The sequence below is a fragment of the Talpa occidentalis genome, unplaced genomic scaffold (assembly GCF_014898055.3).
Source record: "Talpa occidentalis isolate TD23 unplaced genomic scaffold, MPIMG_talOcc4v2.1 talOcc4.8, whole genome shotgun sequence".
Lineage (NCBI taxonomy): Eukaryota > Metazoa > Chordata > Mammalia > Eulipotyphla > Talpidae > Talpa > Talpa occidentalis.
Window position 1 is genome coordinate 4,145,068 of NW_023605194.1, and position 14,832 is coordinate 4,159,899.

The window sequence follows — 14,832 nt, forward strand, 5'->3', positions numbered from 1 at the left end:
CACTTACAGATGAAGGAGTCCCACTCCATAGTCTATAGCTAGCTTGTTAGAGGACCCCTAAACCCCAATCCCAACACCAGCAGTAGCTGCAGGAGCTCCCCTAGTTTAATACCATGCAGGACACCCAGAACTTTGCTACAGAAGGGCAATCTGTCTGCAGAACACAGGTTCCCAGATGCAGGGGAAAGAAGGCTGCTTTCTAGACCTGGTGCACTGTGCAGCCAAACCCCACTGGAGATGGGCTGCAGGGACACAGCTACAACCTGAAAAGGGGCAGAAGCTCATTGTGCCAGCCTGGCTCACCACCCCTCAAGAAAGTCGCCTCTTCCTTTAAGAACTTGGAGAAAAGAGGTTTCTAAGTACTGGCAAGTTGCTGCAATTAGCTCCAAAGGTGCATGTCTGACACGGGGGCCAGCCAGGAGAGCAGCCTGCACCTCCCGGATCCCCCACTCCTGCCAGAGGGGGAAAAGCATGTTCGCCTCTGCCAGGGGCCTGTCAATCAAAATATTAAGAGGGAGGGAGGGAGGGTAGGAGGGTAGGAGGGAAGGAAGGGGCACATGGAAGCACAGGTATCCTGAACTTGTTTTGGGTGTTTTGGGGTGTTGTCAGTTGTGTTTTTGTTTTTTTTCCCTTTTTGGTGATGTCCTGAATGTGGAAGCACCACTGTGCCTCTTTTAAATATTTATAAGATGCCAGATATCACAGCTCCTCCTGCTTCCTACCAGAAAAGCTCCCGACTGAGGGTCAAAGGGACTTGCATTTAGACTAATATCACATGTTTCATTTGCCAGAGAGCAGATACAGAGCAGACCCAGACTGGAGTCACAGATACAGCCCAGGCTACAGAACACACACACACACACGCACACACACACACACACGCACGCACACACACACATGCGCAGCTAGTCCAGGGTTTTCCTCTCAGGAGTCACCTGAAACCTGCCTTGATGACCCTCTCTATGAGGGCCACAGGTTTCCACCACCCAGCAGCCAGGTGCCACCTCTGTGCCCCTCCCAATGGTCTGGCCCAGGCGATAGTGGCCTGGAATCCTCCCCCAGCCCCACTCAGAAAGGGGCGCCTCCCCCACCAGGTCCCCGGACCCGCAGGCCTACCATCGTGGACGAGCAGGTGGGGCCGCAGGCCTCGCTCCCGCAGGATCAGGCAGGCGGCCGGGGCGGGGGCGGTCACCTCTCCCTCGGAGATGTCGAAGCCCAGGCGCCGCAGCAGCTGCACCAGGTCTCCCCGGGACTTCTGCGACTCGTTGGTGCAGAACCTGACCTTCAGCCCGGACCGCTTCAGCCTGCGGGTGAGGACACAGGCCGAGGTGCTGTGAGCAACAAGGGTCGGCAGAACAGTCCCAGGGGGGAGGTCGGGCCACCCCGAGTGCCTGAGGCGGCCGTGACTGGCCCCAGTGTATTTGGCTGGGACTCGGCGCTGGAGCAGGGCCTTTTCAGGGGACCCAGACTGGATTCCGCCCTCCTCTGCATCCTCACTGAGCTGACATACCCGAGATTCCGCAAGGTTCCCACCTGCCTTTCGCCCACCACCTCCCTGCCCTGCACCTCTCCACCAGCACTGTTCTCAGGGGAGACCCACCCCCACCCACTCCACCACGCCCTCCTGCTGCCCGGCTAGAGGTCCCCCCTGAAAGTTGGCAACAACTTCTCTGAGCCGTTCCACGATCGGCACCTCCACTTGGCATCTGGAACTACCTAAGTGCGCGACTTATTAACTCGGCGCCCACATTCCCGAAAAGCGCAAAGACCGAGCGGCCAAGCTGTCACTGTCACGGGGAAAGGCCTACCCGCAGTCACCACCTGCAGCAGCAGGGTTCAGTGCGTGATTTGTTACTTAGAAGTACATACCTACATACGGCTGCCGTGGCCCGAGTCTGTGTCTACCGACGTGGCCCCACGTCCACAGGGAACACACAGATGCTCAGGCTTGAAATCAACCTCCATCCGGGCTGGGAAGTGAGAGCCATCTAAAAATGAAGCTCCACCTCAGCCCTCGGGACGACTCTAACCTGCTGTATGCAGAGCACGCGGGGGCTCGGAGAGGTCAAGTGCTCTGTTCCTGGATCTGGGACTTGGGGGATGTGGGCTATTTCCTGCCTGACCTGACACAGAACCTGGACTGTCTGTCGAGTCATGTGCACCCAGAGCAGCCCAGAGAGCCCGCAGAGCAGAGGGGTCCGAGGAGACAGCGCTGTGGTCCCAGATGAGGTCCCAGATGAGAGAAGGCGGGGGCCACCTGGAGTCTGCCAGAGGACAAGGAGCTGGCTGGGGAAGGTGGGCGGGGCAAGGGAGGAGCAGATGCGTGCAGCCCCACCCCCTGGGCGGCTGGCAGGCAAAAAGGTGAGCTGGAAAATGAGGCTGGAGAGGAAGGTCACTGAGGAGAGTGCCTTTGTAATTGCTGTCTCCCTGCATGCTCATGAGGTCGGGATCGGGGTCCACTGGGGCCCAGCCCCTCCCCATGGCTGCAACAGGACTCCTGGCAGAGCAGGCCCCCAACAAGGGCGGGCTGAGTGGTGGGTTCTCCAGGTGACCCTTTCTAGGGCCACACCGACCACGCCTCCCCCAGGGGTACCAAGCCTGCAGCCTCGAGAGCTTGGCAGCAACACCCAGAAGTCAGTGGTGAGAACACACACTCCCAAGTTAGCATGAGCGTCCTGAATGCACACACTGGGGCTGACGGTGCGGCTGGGAAGGAGGCTGCAGCTGACTACAGTGCGGACGCACGCCTGGCTGCCAACGTCCAATCCCCAGCCCAGGTGATTCAGTCCTTTCTTAGTATTTGTCTTTCCTAATCAGAGGGTTATGAATTATCAATTACACTTAGTGGTTAATTGCCCTTCATAAAGACAGCTTTTGTATTTTTAAATTAGGCAGTTAATATATTGTAACTAATAGCATCACCTTGTATGTTACGGACAGCTCTCCGCTGATTGGCGCCCTGGATGTGTGATTCACACCCAGGTTAATGGAGCAGTTGAGTGAAGAAGTGCAGGGGAGCCAGGGGACTAATTATTGCTAATGAATTATGATCTGACCTTCTCAGAACAGTGAGCAATCCGTGTGACAGTGGGATGACAGCACCTCACACCTGCCATTCCCACCACCACTTCAGAGGCCCGTGCGAAAGTGAGTACCCAGCGCTCTCGCGATGCTGAGGCCATGGTCTTGGCAAGACCCACATAAGCTCCCCCAAAACCTGAGCTTTTCAATCCAAATCTACTACTTCTATTTATTTTTTAAGATTTTATTTATTTTTGCATAGAAGAACAGGGTGTAGGGCAGAGGTGCGGGGTTGAGAGGAGTCACCAGAGACAGAGTGGGGAACAGAATAGCTGGATCCACTGAAATACACTGCTGAGGGGAGCAGTAGGGAGACAGGAGAGGTCTGCTGCACCATGTGGGCCACCTCCCTGGCCAGGGATCGGTGGGCCACCTCCCTGGCCAGGGATCGAACTCAGGCTGTTGAGGTGATGATGCGGAGACCAAACCCCTAGGCCACCAGGGAGGCCCCCAAATCTACTAGTTTTAAGAGATGGAATCAGATGTTGAAAAATCTGGTGGGAAATGGTTGGGAAGTCTGTCCATCCGTGCCTCCCGACATCCCTTCCTGATAACATCACCACCGCTGACATCCGCAATGAGCATGTCCTCTTCATCTTTCTTAACAACTGAAATTCATAAATGTACATTATTTATTAAAATTGTAAAGTCCAACTATGAGCCTTGGGGCTCAGGGTCCTGATCAGCGTATACCCTTACTCCCCAGGGCAGAGCCATTGGCTTATGTTCCCTACAAACACCCCCAGGCACCTGGCCTGCTGAGGCACTAAGTAAGTGCTAAGTGAGTGAGTGTGCTAAGTGAGTGAGTGGGAAAGAACCATCACCCCATTCTAGAGAAGAGGAAACAGAGGCTGCAGGAGGTAGAGGCCTACAAGGTCACAAGGCTTATAAGAAGCAAAGCCAACGAACCCTTACCTGGCTATGCAGGAATGCACAGACCCTCACACCCAAGCAAAGGCAGCCACTTTGCAGATAAGGGAGGTGCCTCCCCAGCTCTGCTCAGGAACATAGGCCCAGCTCTGCTCAGCCCTGTACCTCACAGGAAGGGAAACTGACACTGTCCCCCTGTGTGCACTTGGGGGACAGAAAGTAAGATGATGGTGAGCACCAAAGGTGACACCCTGAATGGATCATGCTATGAACTGAACTGTGTCCCCCAAATTCATGTTTGAAGCCCTAGCCACCAAGGTGACTGCATTTGGAGACAGGAGCTCGAAGGAGGTAGTGAAAGCTAACTGAGGTCGCAGGGGTGAGGCTCTAATATAGGGTTAGTGTCTTTGCAAGAAGAGACAGCAGGTGTTTCCCTCCCCCGCTCCCCAAGAGAAGGCCACGTGAGGACACAGCAAAAAAGGCAGCGCCTACCAGCAGGAAGAGAGGCCTCGCAGAAGCTGACCACGTGGACGGCTTAGTGTTGGATTTCCCAGTCTCCAAAACTAAGGAAGTACATTTCTGTTGTTTAAACGCCCCTCCCCGCTCCGCCCATGGGTTTTGCTCTGGCATCAGAACAGACTACTTCAGTTAAGGAACCTAGTCTTGGCACCTCCTGGTGGGGGCGCTGCCAGCGTCACAGCTGTGGCCTTGGAGGCTGCCGATATCAGGGAAACCTGAGCCCGCAGGGCATCAGGCACAGCTGGCCAGGGTCCCCCAATGGGGCGGGGCGCAAGCCCCAGGGATTTCAGCATCCCCGCAGGGCCAGCTCTGCTTCAGGTTATTACCCACATCCTTCCCAACACCCAGAACCCCAGAACAGGGCTTCTCCCGCAGGTACCTGAGGCCCAGCGCAGGGCCCCAAGACCACAGTGCTGTCTCCACAGGCCGCCCGGCCCCAGCAGCCCCGACAGGGTGGGGGTTTGCCTCCACCTCCTGAGTCACAGGGGTTCTTTGAACTGACCTTTACCTCATCCTGGCAGGCCAGGACAAGCCCCTGAGTGACAGCGTCGCCTGGTGCAATTACCCGCACATCGCATGAGCCAGTCCCTTGCAAATCACCTCAGACCTCACACATCTGCTGGCTGTCGGCATCTGCCAGGGGCACTCACCCGAAAATAATGGAAACCCTCTCATTACCGGTCGGTAGCAGGTAGCGCTAGGAGGATCACCGGCCATCCCCAGTGACCTTGGCAGAGCTCCACAGTTCGCTGCCCACTTGGGCTCCCGCCCAGAGGCCCAGGGAGAGGCTGGGCGGGAGGGGAGGAGCTGCTCCAGGCAAGGCCCCTCCCAGATGGGCCCACCCTCCCTCCTCACCCCCACTCAGTCCCCACCCCAGCCCTAGGGAAGCGTCCTCCCACACAGAGGGTCCTCTCGTCACCCTGAGTGTCTGTCCTCACCTTCCCTATAGCCAAGTCCTAGTCATCCTTTAAGGCCGGGTTCATGGGCCCCCTCCTCCAGGAAGCCCCCAACCCCCGCCTCCTGCCTCCACCGAGGCAGAGCCCACCTCCTCCTGCTGGACCCATGGGTGCTAGGTGTGGCTCTCCACATCCACCCTGGCATCAGCATGGGCAGGCCCGCCCTCCTCTGCCTCCGCCTCCAGCTCAGGCCTCCTCAGAGGGTTTCCAGCCCCCCGACCCAAGCCTGGTGCCCCAACAATAGACACTGGATGAGCAGCTGAGCTCGGGGGCTTCCCCACGCCTGACAAGCTCAAGTCCCCTGTGAGCAGAGCCTCAATTTACCAACCGTACACCACCGTGGCCTCTCCTAGATGCGAGGCTGTAGGTGGGCCAGGGCCACAGAGCTAGAAGAGGGGCCCGCGGGGACTGGAGAGGGGGCGGTCAGGGCTACAGGGCCACAGGGACCCCAGAGGACAGTGCACTGTAGGACTCAAAGCAGCAGTTCACAGCTCACAGTCGGGGGTCCTGCCTGGCCCACCAAGGGAAGTCAGCATCTGGGCAGGGACAGCTCAAAGGTTCCCAGGGCCCAAGACCGGCAGGAATTGACTCCCTGTCCTGTCACCCTCACCTGGACGCTCTCCCCAGATGACCCGGCGTGAGACCCACCGCCCAGCGTGGCAGTGCTGTCCTGCGAGAAGCCCCCAACTCACCCAAATTCCAAACTTAACGGCCCTGCCTGGAGATGGACCCAAACCTTCCTGACACCCACCCAGAGAACCTGGCGGAAGAACTCCGCGCTCCTCACCCCGCCCGCCGGCAACACGGCCACGGCGGGGCTTCAGCGACTCCCTACACTCCGCCGGAGCCAGGGTTCCAGAGGCCCCTCCCCAGAAGGAAAGGACACTGGTGGCGGCTGGGGGGTCCCAGCAGCCCAAACCACTGTCTGAGTTTGAGACCTTTGGCTGCCTCCCTCTCAGAAGGCCACAGAGGCTGAAAACACACACATGTGAAGAACTGGAAGCGCAAAGTGTTCATTTATCCCAAGAAACCAACTTTTTAAAATAGAAGGTCAACAGGCACGCCATGAACAGAGAATCAGTTATTGTGCACCCCAACAGGCCCATGTTCATTCCGGGAGGGCCCCACCCAGTCCCCACATGCCCAGTGGGCATCAGCTCAAAGTCAGGGACCCACCTGGTGGCGAGAGCAGACGGGCTTCTGCCCCCCGTGGGCGCAGGGCCTGGGTTCCCGCACCTGTACCTCGCACATGCCCTTGGCCAGCAGGCCGGGGGCCAGACCTTGGAGTCCTTGAGCCCCAGCCATAAAATGGGGTAATGGTGGCACGTGGCCTTCTAGTTGAGACACTAGAGACTCGCCCACATCCTGGAGTCCCCTTGGAGCCAGGGCGGCTGAGGGAAGCCGGTAAGAGCCTTTGCCAGGAGTCCAGCCAGCCTGCAGCGCTGCCCCTGACAGTGATCCCCTCTTCCAGGTGGACAGCTGCCCCCGGCCCCTCATGGTGCACCTGATGTCGCCGGGCAGCGGCGTGCAGCAATGTCATCAGAGGCCAGGCAAGAAACCAGAGTCCAAAGTCTGGATGGAGAGGAGACGAATAAGAGGCCCTGACGCACATGGTCCGGCCTGGCTGGGCCTCCCGGTCTAGGCCAGTGACCCCAGAGGGGCAGTGATGAGGTCAAATAGATCTCAGGCAGGCCCCACAGCCAGGCCCTGATGAAACATACCACGCCTTCCTCAGGCCCGTGACCACCTCCCCTGCCACCCGGCATGTCCCTTCTCTGACTTGCCGGAGCCTCGCAGCTCACCAAAGGGACGCGCTGAGCCAGAACATTGAGCTACAACTTATTCATAAACACAATTTAGAATCAGGCACAGGGGGAGCCAGAGGTGGCCTCGGAGATCATCCAACCTACTGGTTCAGCTCACAGAGGCGGGCACCGAGGCCCAGAGCAACACCAGGTGCCGCAGGGACATTGTGGGCAGTGATGGGGCCTTTGGGTCACTCCCCAAGCTTGGAAAGTCAACCACCAGCCAGTCCTCCCTGAGCACCATCAGGGGCTGGTCTCTGGTGGGCGCTGCAGGGGACAGAGGCCAGGCAGGTCTTCCAGGGAAGGACGAGCCTGGCTCAGGAAGCAGACACACCCAGAGCACCTCCAAAGCCTCTCACTGTGCCACCGAGGCTTGTCACCAACAGTTTCCACATTCGCAGTGTGTAACACTGACAGCAACCTCTTGAGACTCATTATTTTTTTTATCAGATTTATTTATTTATGCATACAAGAACTGGAGACAGGCCAAGGGGGGGGGGTGCGTGAGAGGATTCACCAGAGATCGAGTGGGGAAAAGAGCAGGTAGACTGAAAAACACTGCTGAGGGGAGCAGCAGGCGAGTCAGGAGAGGTCTGCTGCGCCATGTGGGTCTCCCCCTGGCTGGGGCTCAACCTCATGCTGCAGTGGCTGTGGAGAGCTTCATAGGTTGCACCTTAATCCCTTGCCCCTCCAGGGAGGCCCCTTGAGACTCTTTTTAAAAACATACCCAAAGCACCCAGCACTGTCAAGCATGCGGTGAATGGTGGCGAGCCCCCGGTGGCTGGCTGCTTCGCCCACCCACCCCCTTTACTCACAAACTCACATAAAATCTTCCAGACAACCTGAGAGCTGGGTCAATGTGCCTGCTTACACATGAGGACCTGGGGGGCAGAGGGGCCGAGTGCCCACCACGCCCTAAGGGCAGGGCCTGGACAGGAGCCCTCTATTACTGGCTTCAACAAAAATATACACAAACGTGGGCCTCCCCGGTGGCGCAGCGGTGGAGCGCTGGGTTGCGAAGCTGCCCGCGGCCTCTGCGGCGCCGGTTTGATTCCCGGCTGCTCCCCGGCCACCGGAGGAGGGTCCCACATGGCGCGCAGACCTCTCCTGCCGCCCGCTGCTCCCCTCAGCAGTGTACTTCGGTCCTTCTGCCTGCTCTGCTCCCCGCTCTGGCTCTGGTGAATTCTCTCACCCTCACGCGCTTCTGACTGTACCCAGTGCATGTATAAACAGAACAAACAAACAAATAAATAAATTAAAAAATACATATACACAAACGTTAAAATACAACTCTCTGGCAGAGCCAGTGGCTTCGTTTTGAACGTGCACCAAGTTCACAACCTGACTCTATTTGCAAAATGGCCCCTCTTCAGCATCACCTGCCCTCTAGCAACGCCACATTTCCTGACATGGACTAAGTCCAGTGTTGGCCTCAGAGAAAATACCTTACCTAATATCTTACTGCCCAAATCACAAGTGTTACAGGTGGGAAACTGAGGCACAAAAAGGCTGAGGAACTGAGCTGAGAGCACATCACAACCGGAGGGCAGGGTCGGACTCAAAGCCTAGGCCCTGGCCCACAAGTGCTGACACCCTATTTTATGGGCGACAGAACAGAGGCCAAGGCCCTGATGTCCCTCCTTCTCCCCATAAGGTGTTTTGGGGCAAGGCCCCCCTCTGAGTTTCAGCTTCCTCCTCCACACAGAGAAAGCATCCCACCTGCCTCAGGTGTGGGAAGTGCCCTGCACCCGGCCATGGGCAGGCAGATCGGGGCCTGCCCTGCTGGCGTGGCTCCTCTGTTCCTCCTGAGGGTAGGAGGTCCATTCGTGATCTTCTGAGTGACCACTGCCACACCTGCCTCATGAGCCAGGGGTTTCCGACCTGAGGTGGCATCTGTCAGGATGAACAATTCACTCAGCTCCAGCACCCCCAGCCTGGCCGCACTAGATTTCCACAGGTGGCCCTGGACACCCAGGCTGAGAACCAGAAACAGCGCTTGTTGGGGACAGACTCCCATGTCCACTCACGGCCTTGCTACCACCCCCACAAGTCAGGTTGAAGGTTCCATTGCTCCTCTACCCCAGCCACCTGTGGGCCGTCCTATCTCCTTTATCTTTTTGAAGAAACGCAGAATTCCACACACGTTGTCCTACGACCTTTTTATTGACTACATACAACATCCAGTCCGATAAACTAACGTCAGCACCAAACAGCGACCTCAGACTTCTGACCAGCTGTGGAGTATCTGCGGCCTGCAAACCATAACCTACTGCCCTGTCCCCTCCTGATGGACGTGGACTTGTTTCAGGCTGCGAGTTTATATAAAATTCTAAACCATAAACGTGCCGTGCCTCCCGCCTCAGACCTCAATCCCGTCACTGACTACCCCACAATCAACATTACAGACTTAACATCAAAAATACACTATTCAGACATGGCTCTTCGCTGTTTCTCAATTTTGAGGTTCTACCCTGAATTTCATCTGAGGATAGAGGCTGTGGGGCCAGGTAACCCCTGGAAGTGTGGGGACTCCAGCCTCCAGGGAAGGGTGTAATGGGGACCTCACAGGACAGGTCCAGTCAGGAAAGGGAGGGGGCTGCTTCTTAAATCCCTCTGTGCTTTGAAAGAAACAGCGGAAAAGGTTTGGAAAGAGCCACGGTGTCCCCCTGGGGAATGCCCAGTGAGAAGGCGCTGGTCTGTTCACACACGAGCGGACCTGTTGACAAGAACGGAGCCACCCACGGCTCCCGCAGTCCCAACTGCAGGTGTCTGAGGACAGAGCCAGGGCAGCGAGCTCCGTCTGAGGCCCTCCGCCACCCCTCCCTGCTATGAACACAGCGTCCCCACAGTATGTGGCAGCAACGTGGCCGGGCTTTCTCCACAAACCCCATGTCCAAGGTCCAAGCTGAGTCAGGACAGCCCCTCTTGGCCTCAACAAATGCAAACAAACATTCCCCCCAAACGCCTCAGCATCCCCTGCGGCAGGTGCAAGTCACATGTCGGGATGGATGGGGGCAGGTGAGGCTCCTGGCTGGCAGAGGTCCCCGAGCAGCTATGATCATTACTGTCCTCCTGGGGAGCCATGTCCCTAGGGTCAGGCGGTGCCAGGCCAGCCAAGCTTTGAGGTAGGCCGCGAAGTCTGCGGGCTGGCGCACTTCCCTGGCCCAGTTCCTCGCTGCTCCAAGCACTGCCCGGCTTTTCCAGGTTCCCAGGGCTTCTGGTCCACACTGAGGCCCCGCTTAGAAGGACGGGTCTTGGGCAGGGTCCGTGGCACTTGGGCGATTGGGGCCGTCTGGGGTGGGAATTGTTTTATGAGGCGGCCCTGGGCTGAGAACCAGCCTGCTTCCTTCCGCCGGCCCCTAAAAGGCCACCGGCCTGCCCAGCAGATGTGCTTTAGTGGCCTGCGACAGGATGCAGTAAATGCCCACTCGCCTTTCACATGCAGATGCCTCCAGGCCATCCTTTGTGCCGGCCTGCCCCCAGGCCGGCTCCTGCAGCCCCTGCTGTGTCTGGGCCTGCTTCTGAAAGGCTCCCCTCAGGAGCCCAAGAATGGACTCCAATAAAGGGCCTGTTGGGGGGACCCTGGCTGGTTACAGATGTCCCACGACCACGCCCACCCCAAGGCCCAGAGCAGTAAGAGGGGGCGGCCTGGCCAGCACTGTCCCAGCAGCCCTGGTGGAGGAGGGTCCACTCAGTGTCCTCAGATGCCGGGGTATCCTATTTTCTCATAGGGAAGGCTCCTGGCCCAGCTGGCTCCTCATCTCCCTGCCGCTCAGCCTACACCTGATGCCAGTTTTCTGGGTGCTGTTAACCCTGCTCTCCCCATACCAGACCCTCAGCTTCACAAGGGCAGGGAGGTCCCCCTGCCCTGTCACTGTCGCGTGTCTCAAAGCCTATGGCAGTGTTTGCAGGTACTGAAATACTCAGTATTCTCTGGGTGTGTGAGTAAAACAAGAGGCTATTGTGCTATTGTGGGGCAAACTGGGAGAAGGGGATGCAGGCGGAAGGCCTGGCCACCTTTCCTTGAAAAGGGGATGTCACCCCTGGATCAAAGCTAGTTATGAAGGTCACAGGTGCGGTGTGGCACCTACCTGGGACACGCCAGGCCTCTGCGGAAGGTGACTGTCATTAAGGTGGCCAATATTGTTTTAAAAATCAGGATACCCTTCAAGAGGATGAGAAGCAGAACACCGACACATACTATCCATAGCGTGAAAGGTCAAAAACATCACGCTACGTAAAAGGAGTTAGCTGCAACACTGCGTACTGTGTGACTCCATTTAAATGAAATGTCCAGAAAAGGGAACTCGAGATAGGCGTGTTTGTAGAGGCAGGGGGTCACGGGAAATCTCTGTCCCGTCCACACAATTCCGCTGTGAAGCTGCATCTGCTCTAAAACATAAAGTCTAATTCTTAAAAAGAAAGAAAAATAAAAAATGAAAGGCAGAGTTTATACTTTGTTTTCTGACTCCCCCAAAAGGTGGGGAATTTTCAGAAAATCTGAGCACACCTGACATTGCAGGAAGTCCAGGAAGAAAAGGGGTGTATAGTGAGTTGCCCCATCCCCCTCTGGGGTTCCTAGGAGGGACCCTGTGGAGCTAGGAGGCTGCCTCAGGCTGGTCCCTGGCAGGCTTCTCCCGCCCCGGAACTTCCTGGAAGGCTCTTGCTGGACTTCAAAGCCAGCCAAGCCTGCATATCACAGAGCAGGCCGCAAAGAGGCCTCACCCAGGTGGCCGCAGAAACTACAAAAGCAGCCCAGCGCCCAGCACCCTGGCAAGCAGGGCCAGTTCTGAAGAACTGTCCAGGCCATTCCTGGCTCAGCCACCACAGAGGGAAATGGCGGAATCCCTTGTGCTTAAAACATTTCTTTGGAAAACTCCAGAAGCGGGCATGTTTGACTGGGGGCACGTTTCCCATGTTTCTACACTCACTGCCACCCAGGGTCTGGAAGCTGAGCTCCCTACAGGCAGGAGACCCCCAGGGAGGAGGGCACTGATGGGCAGCCTTGAACTGGAGGGGTCCGTGGGCCTGTGGGGGCCAGGCCTGTGTAGAGGGCCCTTGTCTTTAAAAAGCAGGCAGAAAAGCTGAAGAGAGAAAAGGACTGTCAACCCAGAGCCAGAGGGCACCTCAACATGGGCAGTCCAAGCTCTGTGGGCATTGAATAAGGGGTGCTGGTTCCTGGGCTGCTAGGGGCTCGGTGAATGAAAACCCCACAGGGATATCTGGGTAGTTGGATGCAAGGAGGGATAAAATCCAGATACCTCTCCATGACTCTTAAGTCCCTGCCAGCTACAGCCACACTCCCCACTATGCCTTGCTCTTAGTTCCCTGAACTCTGGCCAACCTCTCCTCAGGTCTTTCCAGCTGCTGTTCCCTCCACCTGGAATGCATGTCCTCTGCCCCTTCATGTTGATGATCCTTCTTGCCCTCTGGTCCTGCCCAGCTCCTTCTCAGCACAGTCCTCAGAGCTCTCTCTAGCACAGGCCACCCTCACCCTGTCACCCAGAATCTGCTTTCTTCATGTCACTTATGCCACCCTGCGGTGACTTACCCTCTGTGTCCAGGTTTACTTCCAACTCCCCTCCAGATGTGAGCCCCATGAGGCCATGTCTGCCTCAGTCACAGCCCCTGGGGCTCTGGCCTCCTGCTCCCCCATACTTAGCCATCTTCACCTCAAAACACAGCTCAGAGCCCTCTATTCCACCCACTTAATGCACTGGACTCTAACAGAGCTAAAGCCTAAGGTAACAGAGACTAAAGCAGAAGCCAGGCAGGCGCTGATGTGAGTTCCTGGCCTCCGAACACCTGTTTTGCTCTGCAGAACCACCAGACTGGTGTACAGATGGGTGGGGTGGCGTCTCTAGAAGGACCCAGGAGATCATTTAACTGCTGTCCACAGCTGGAGAAACTGAGGCCCACTGAGGGGAGGCCACCAAGCCGGGGTCCCCCAGGCAGTGACTCTGGACCAAATCTTGTACAATGAGCCCTTCCAGCTGACTCTCAACATCATGGGAGCCCTGGCCGGCGATGCCAACGGTGATGGCACAGCCCTCGGGCCAGTGGTGCCAACCACCGTCCTGGCAGCGTCCTGTTTACAAGACTTGGTGTGCAAGTCGCCCTGCCCTCCAGCCCAAGACAGCCCAACGGATGATGACGACGCCAGCCACACGTCAGGTAAACGTGCTGGTAACCGCATTGAAAGTCCAACAGGTGTGAGGATTCCTTTAATACACTTTATTTAAGCTAACGTATTCAAGTCGTTATCAATGCAACAGGTAATCAATATCTAACACTGTAATCACGCATTTCACATGTTTCTCACTCGGGCTTGTAACCCAGCGTGGATCTGACACTCAGAGCACCTCTCCGCTCCCCCCGGCCGCACGGCGCAGCTCTGCCCGGCAGGGCCAGCGCCCGCCCCCGGCACCCCGGCACCCCGGCCCCGCAGGGGCTCCCCCCCTCCCCGGGCGGGCGCGGGCTCCGGGCGGGCGGGCGGGGGCGGGGCCGGGCGGCGGCCCGCGAGGCCCACTCACCTCGCCACCGCCTCCACCGAGCCGGCGATCGGCGTGCCGCCGTCCGCGCCGCCGTCGTACAGCACGCCCGAGATGTCGAGCAGCACCCCGCGCACGCCCGCCAGCCGCTCGCCCCAGGCGGCCATGGAGCCCCGCGGTGCGGCGCGCGCCGTCGCGCTGACCCCGCGTCCCGTCCCGGCGGCGCCCGCGCGCCCGCAGGGGTGCCTGGGAAATGTAGTCCGAGGGGCGGGGTCGGCGGGGAGGGGCGGGGCGCTCATCTGGGGGGCTGGACTCTGGGCGCTGCCTCCGCGGTGGGTCAGGCGCCTCTAAAGTGGGAGCTTCGTCTCCACGGGGCAAAAGGTAGAAAAAACAAAATGCCAGCTCCCAAGAAAGGAAGTCCAAGAAAGGATGCCTCAAAATCAGAGGCATCAGGGCCTCCCTGGTGGCCAAGGGGTTGAGAGGCAACTTATGAAGCTAACCCGGCCAGGGAGCTACCCTCATGGCGCGGCAGACCTCTCCTGACTCGCCCGCTGCTCCCCTCAGCAGAGTATTTCAGTTGACCTGCCTGTTCTGTTCCCCACTCTGTCTCTGGTGAATCTCCTCTCTCTCTCTCTCTCTCTCTCTCTCTCTCTCACACACACACACACACACACACACACACACACACACCCCACCTTTGGCCCGTACCCCAGCTCTTGTATGCATAAAAATAAAATAAATCTTAAAAAAAAAATCAGAGGCATCAGTAAAAGTAGCAAAAATTAAAGAGAACAGGCAACACCAGCACTTCGCTGCTGTCCTTAAGCTTTGTCCTCCTGTTATAGGACAGGGAGAGGGGCAGCCCAAGCCCCGCAAACCTGCCTATTTTAAATGGGTTCTGCCATTCGCCGCATTAACACAAAACATAGGAGACTTTAATGGGAAGGAACTTTAATAAAACTAGGAAACAATACAGGTAAGGCAAAGAGTCTAGTTTTTAAATGAAGCACCCAAAGTTACCCGTCCCCTCGTGGGTAAAACTCCATCCATATGGGGTCGGCCCAGAGCAAGGCCCCAAAGCCTGCCACAAGTCTAAAGCATCTTCCAGTG

At 57.5% G+C, this 14,832-nt stretch overlaps 1 protein-coding gene across 2 annotated transcripts in view; it reads right to left on the reverse strand.

Annotated features, from left to right (window-relative positions):
* The window catches only part of LHPP (phospholysine phosphohistidine inorganic pyrophosphate phosphatase), an 83,319-nt gene extending 69,421 nt beyond the window's left edge, over window positions 1-13,898 (reverse strand). For both annotated transcript variants that reach the window (XM_037497465.2, XM_037497466.2), the window contains exons 1-2: window positions 13,765-13,898; window positions 1,117-1,304 (exon numbers count right to left, since the gene is read on the reverse strand). In XM_037497465.2, coding sequence (XP_037353362.1) covers window positions 1,117-1,304; window positions 13,765-13,889 — 313 coding nt within the window. In that variant the 5' untranslated portion in view covers window positions 13,890-13,898. The remainder of the gene's footprint in view (window positions 1-1,116; window positions 1,305-13,764) is intronic.
* Between the last annotated feature and the right edge of the window lie 934 nt (window positions 13,899-14,832).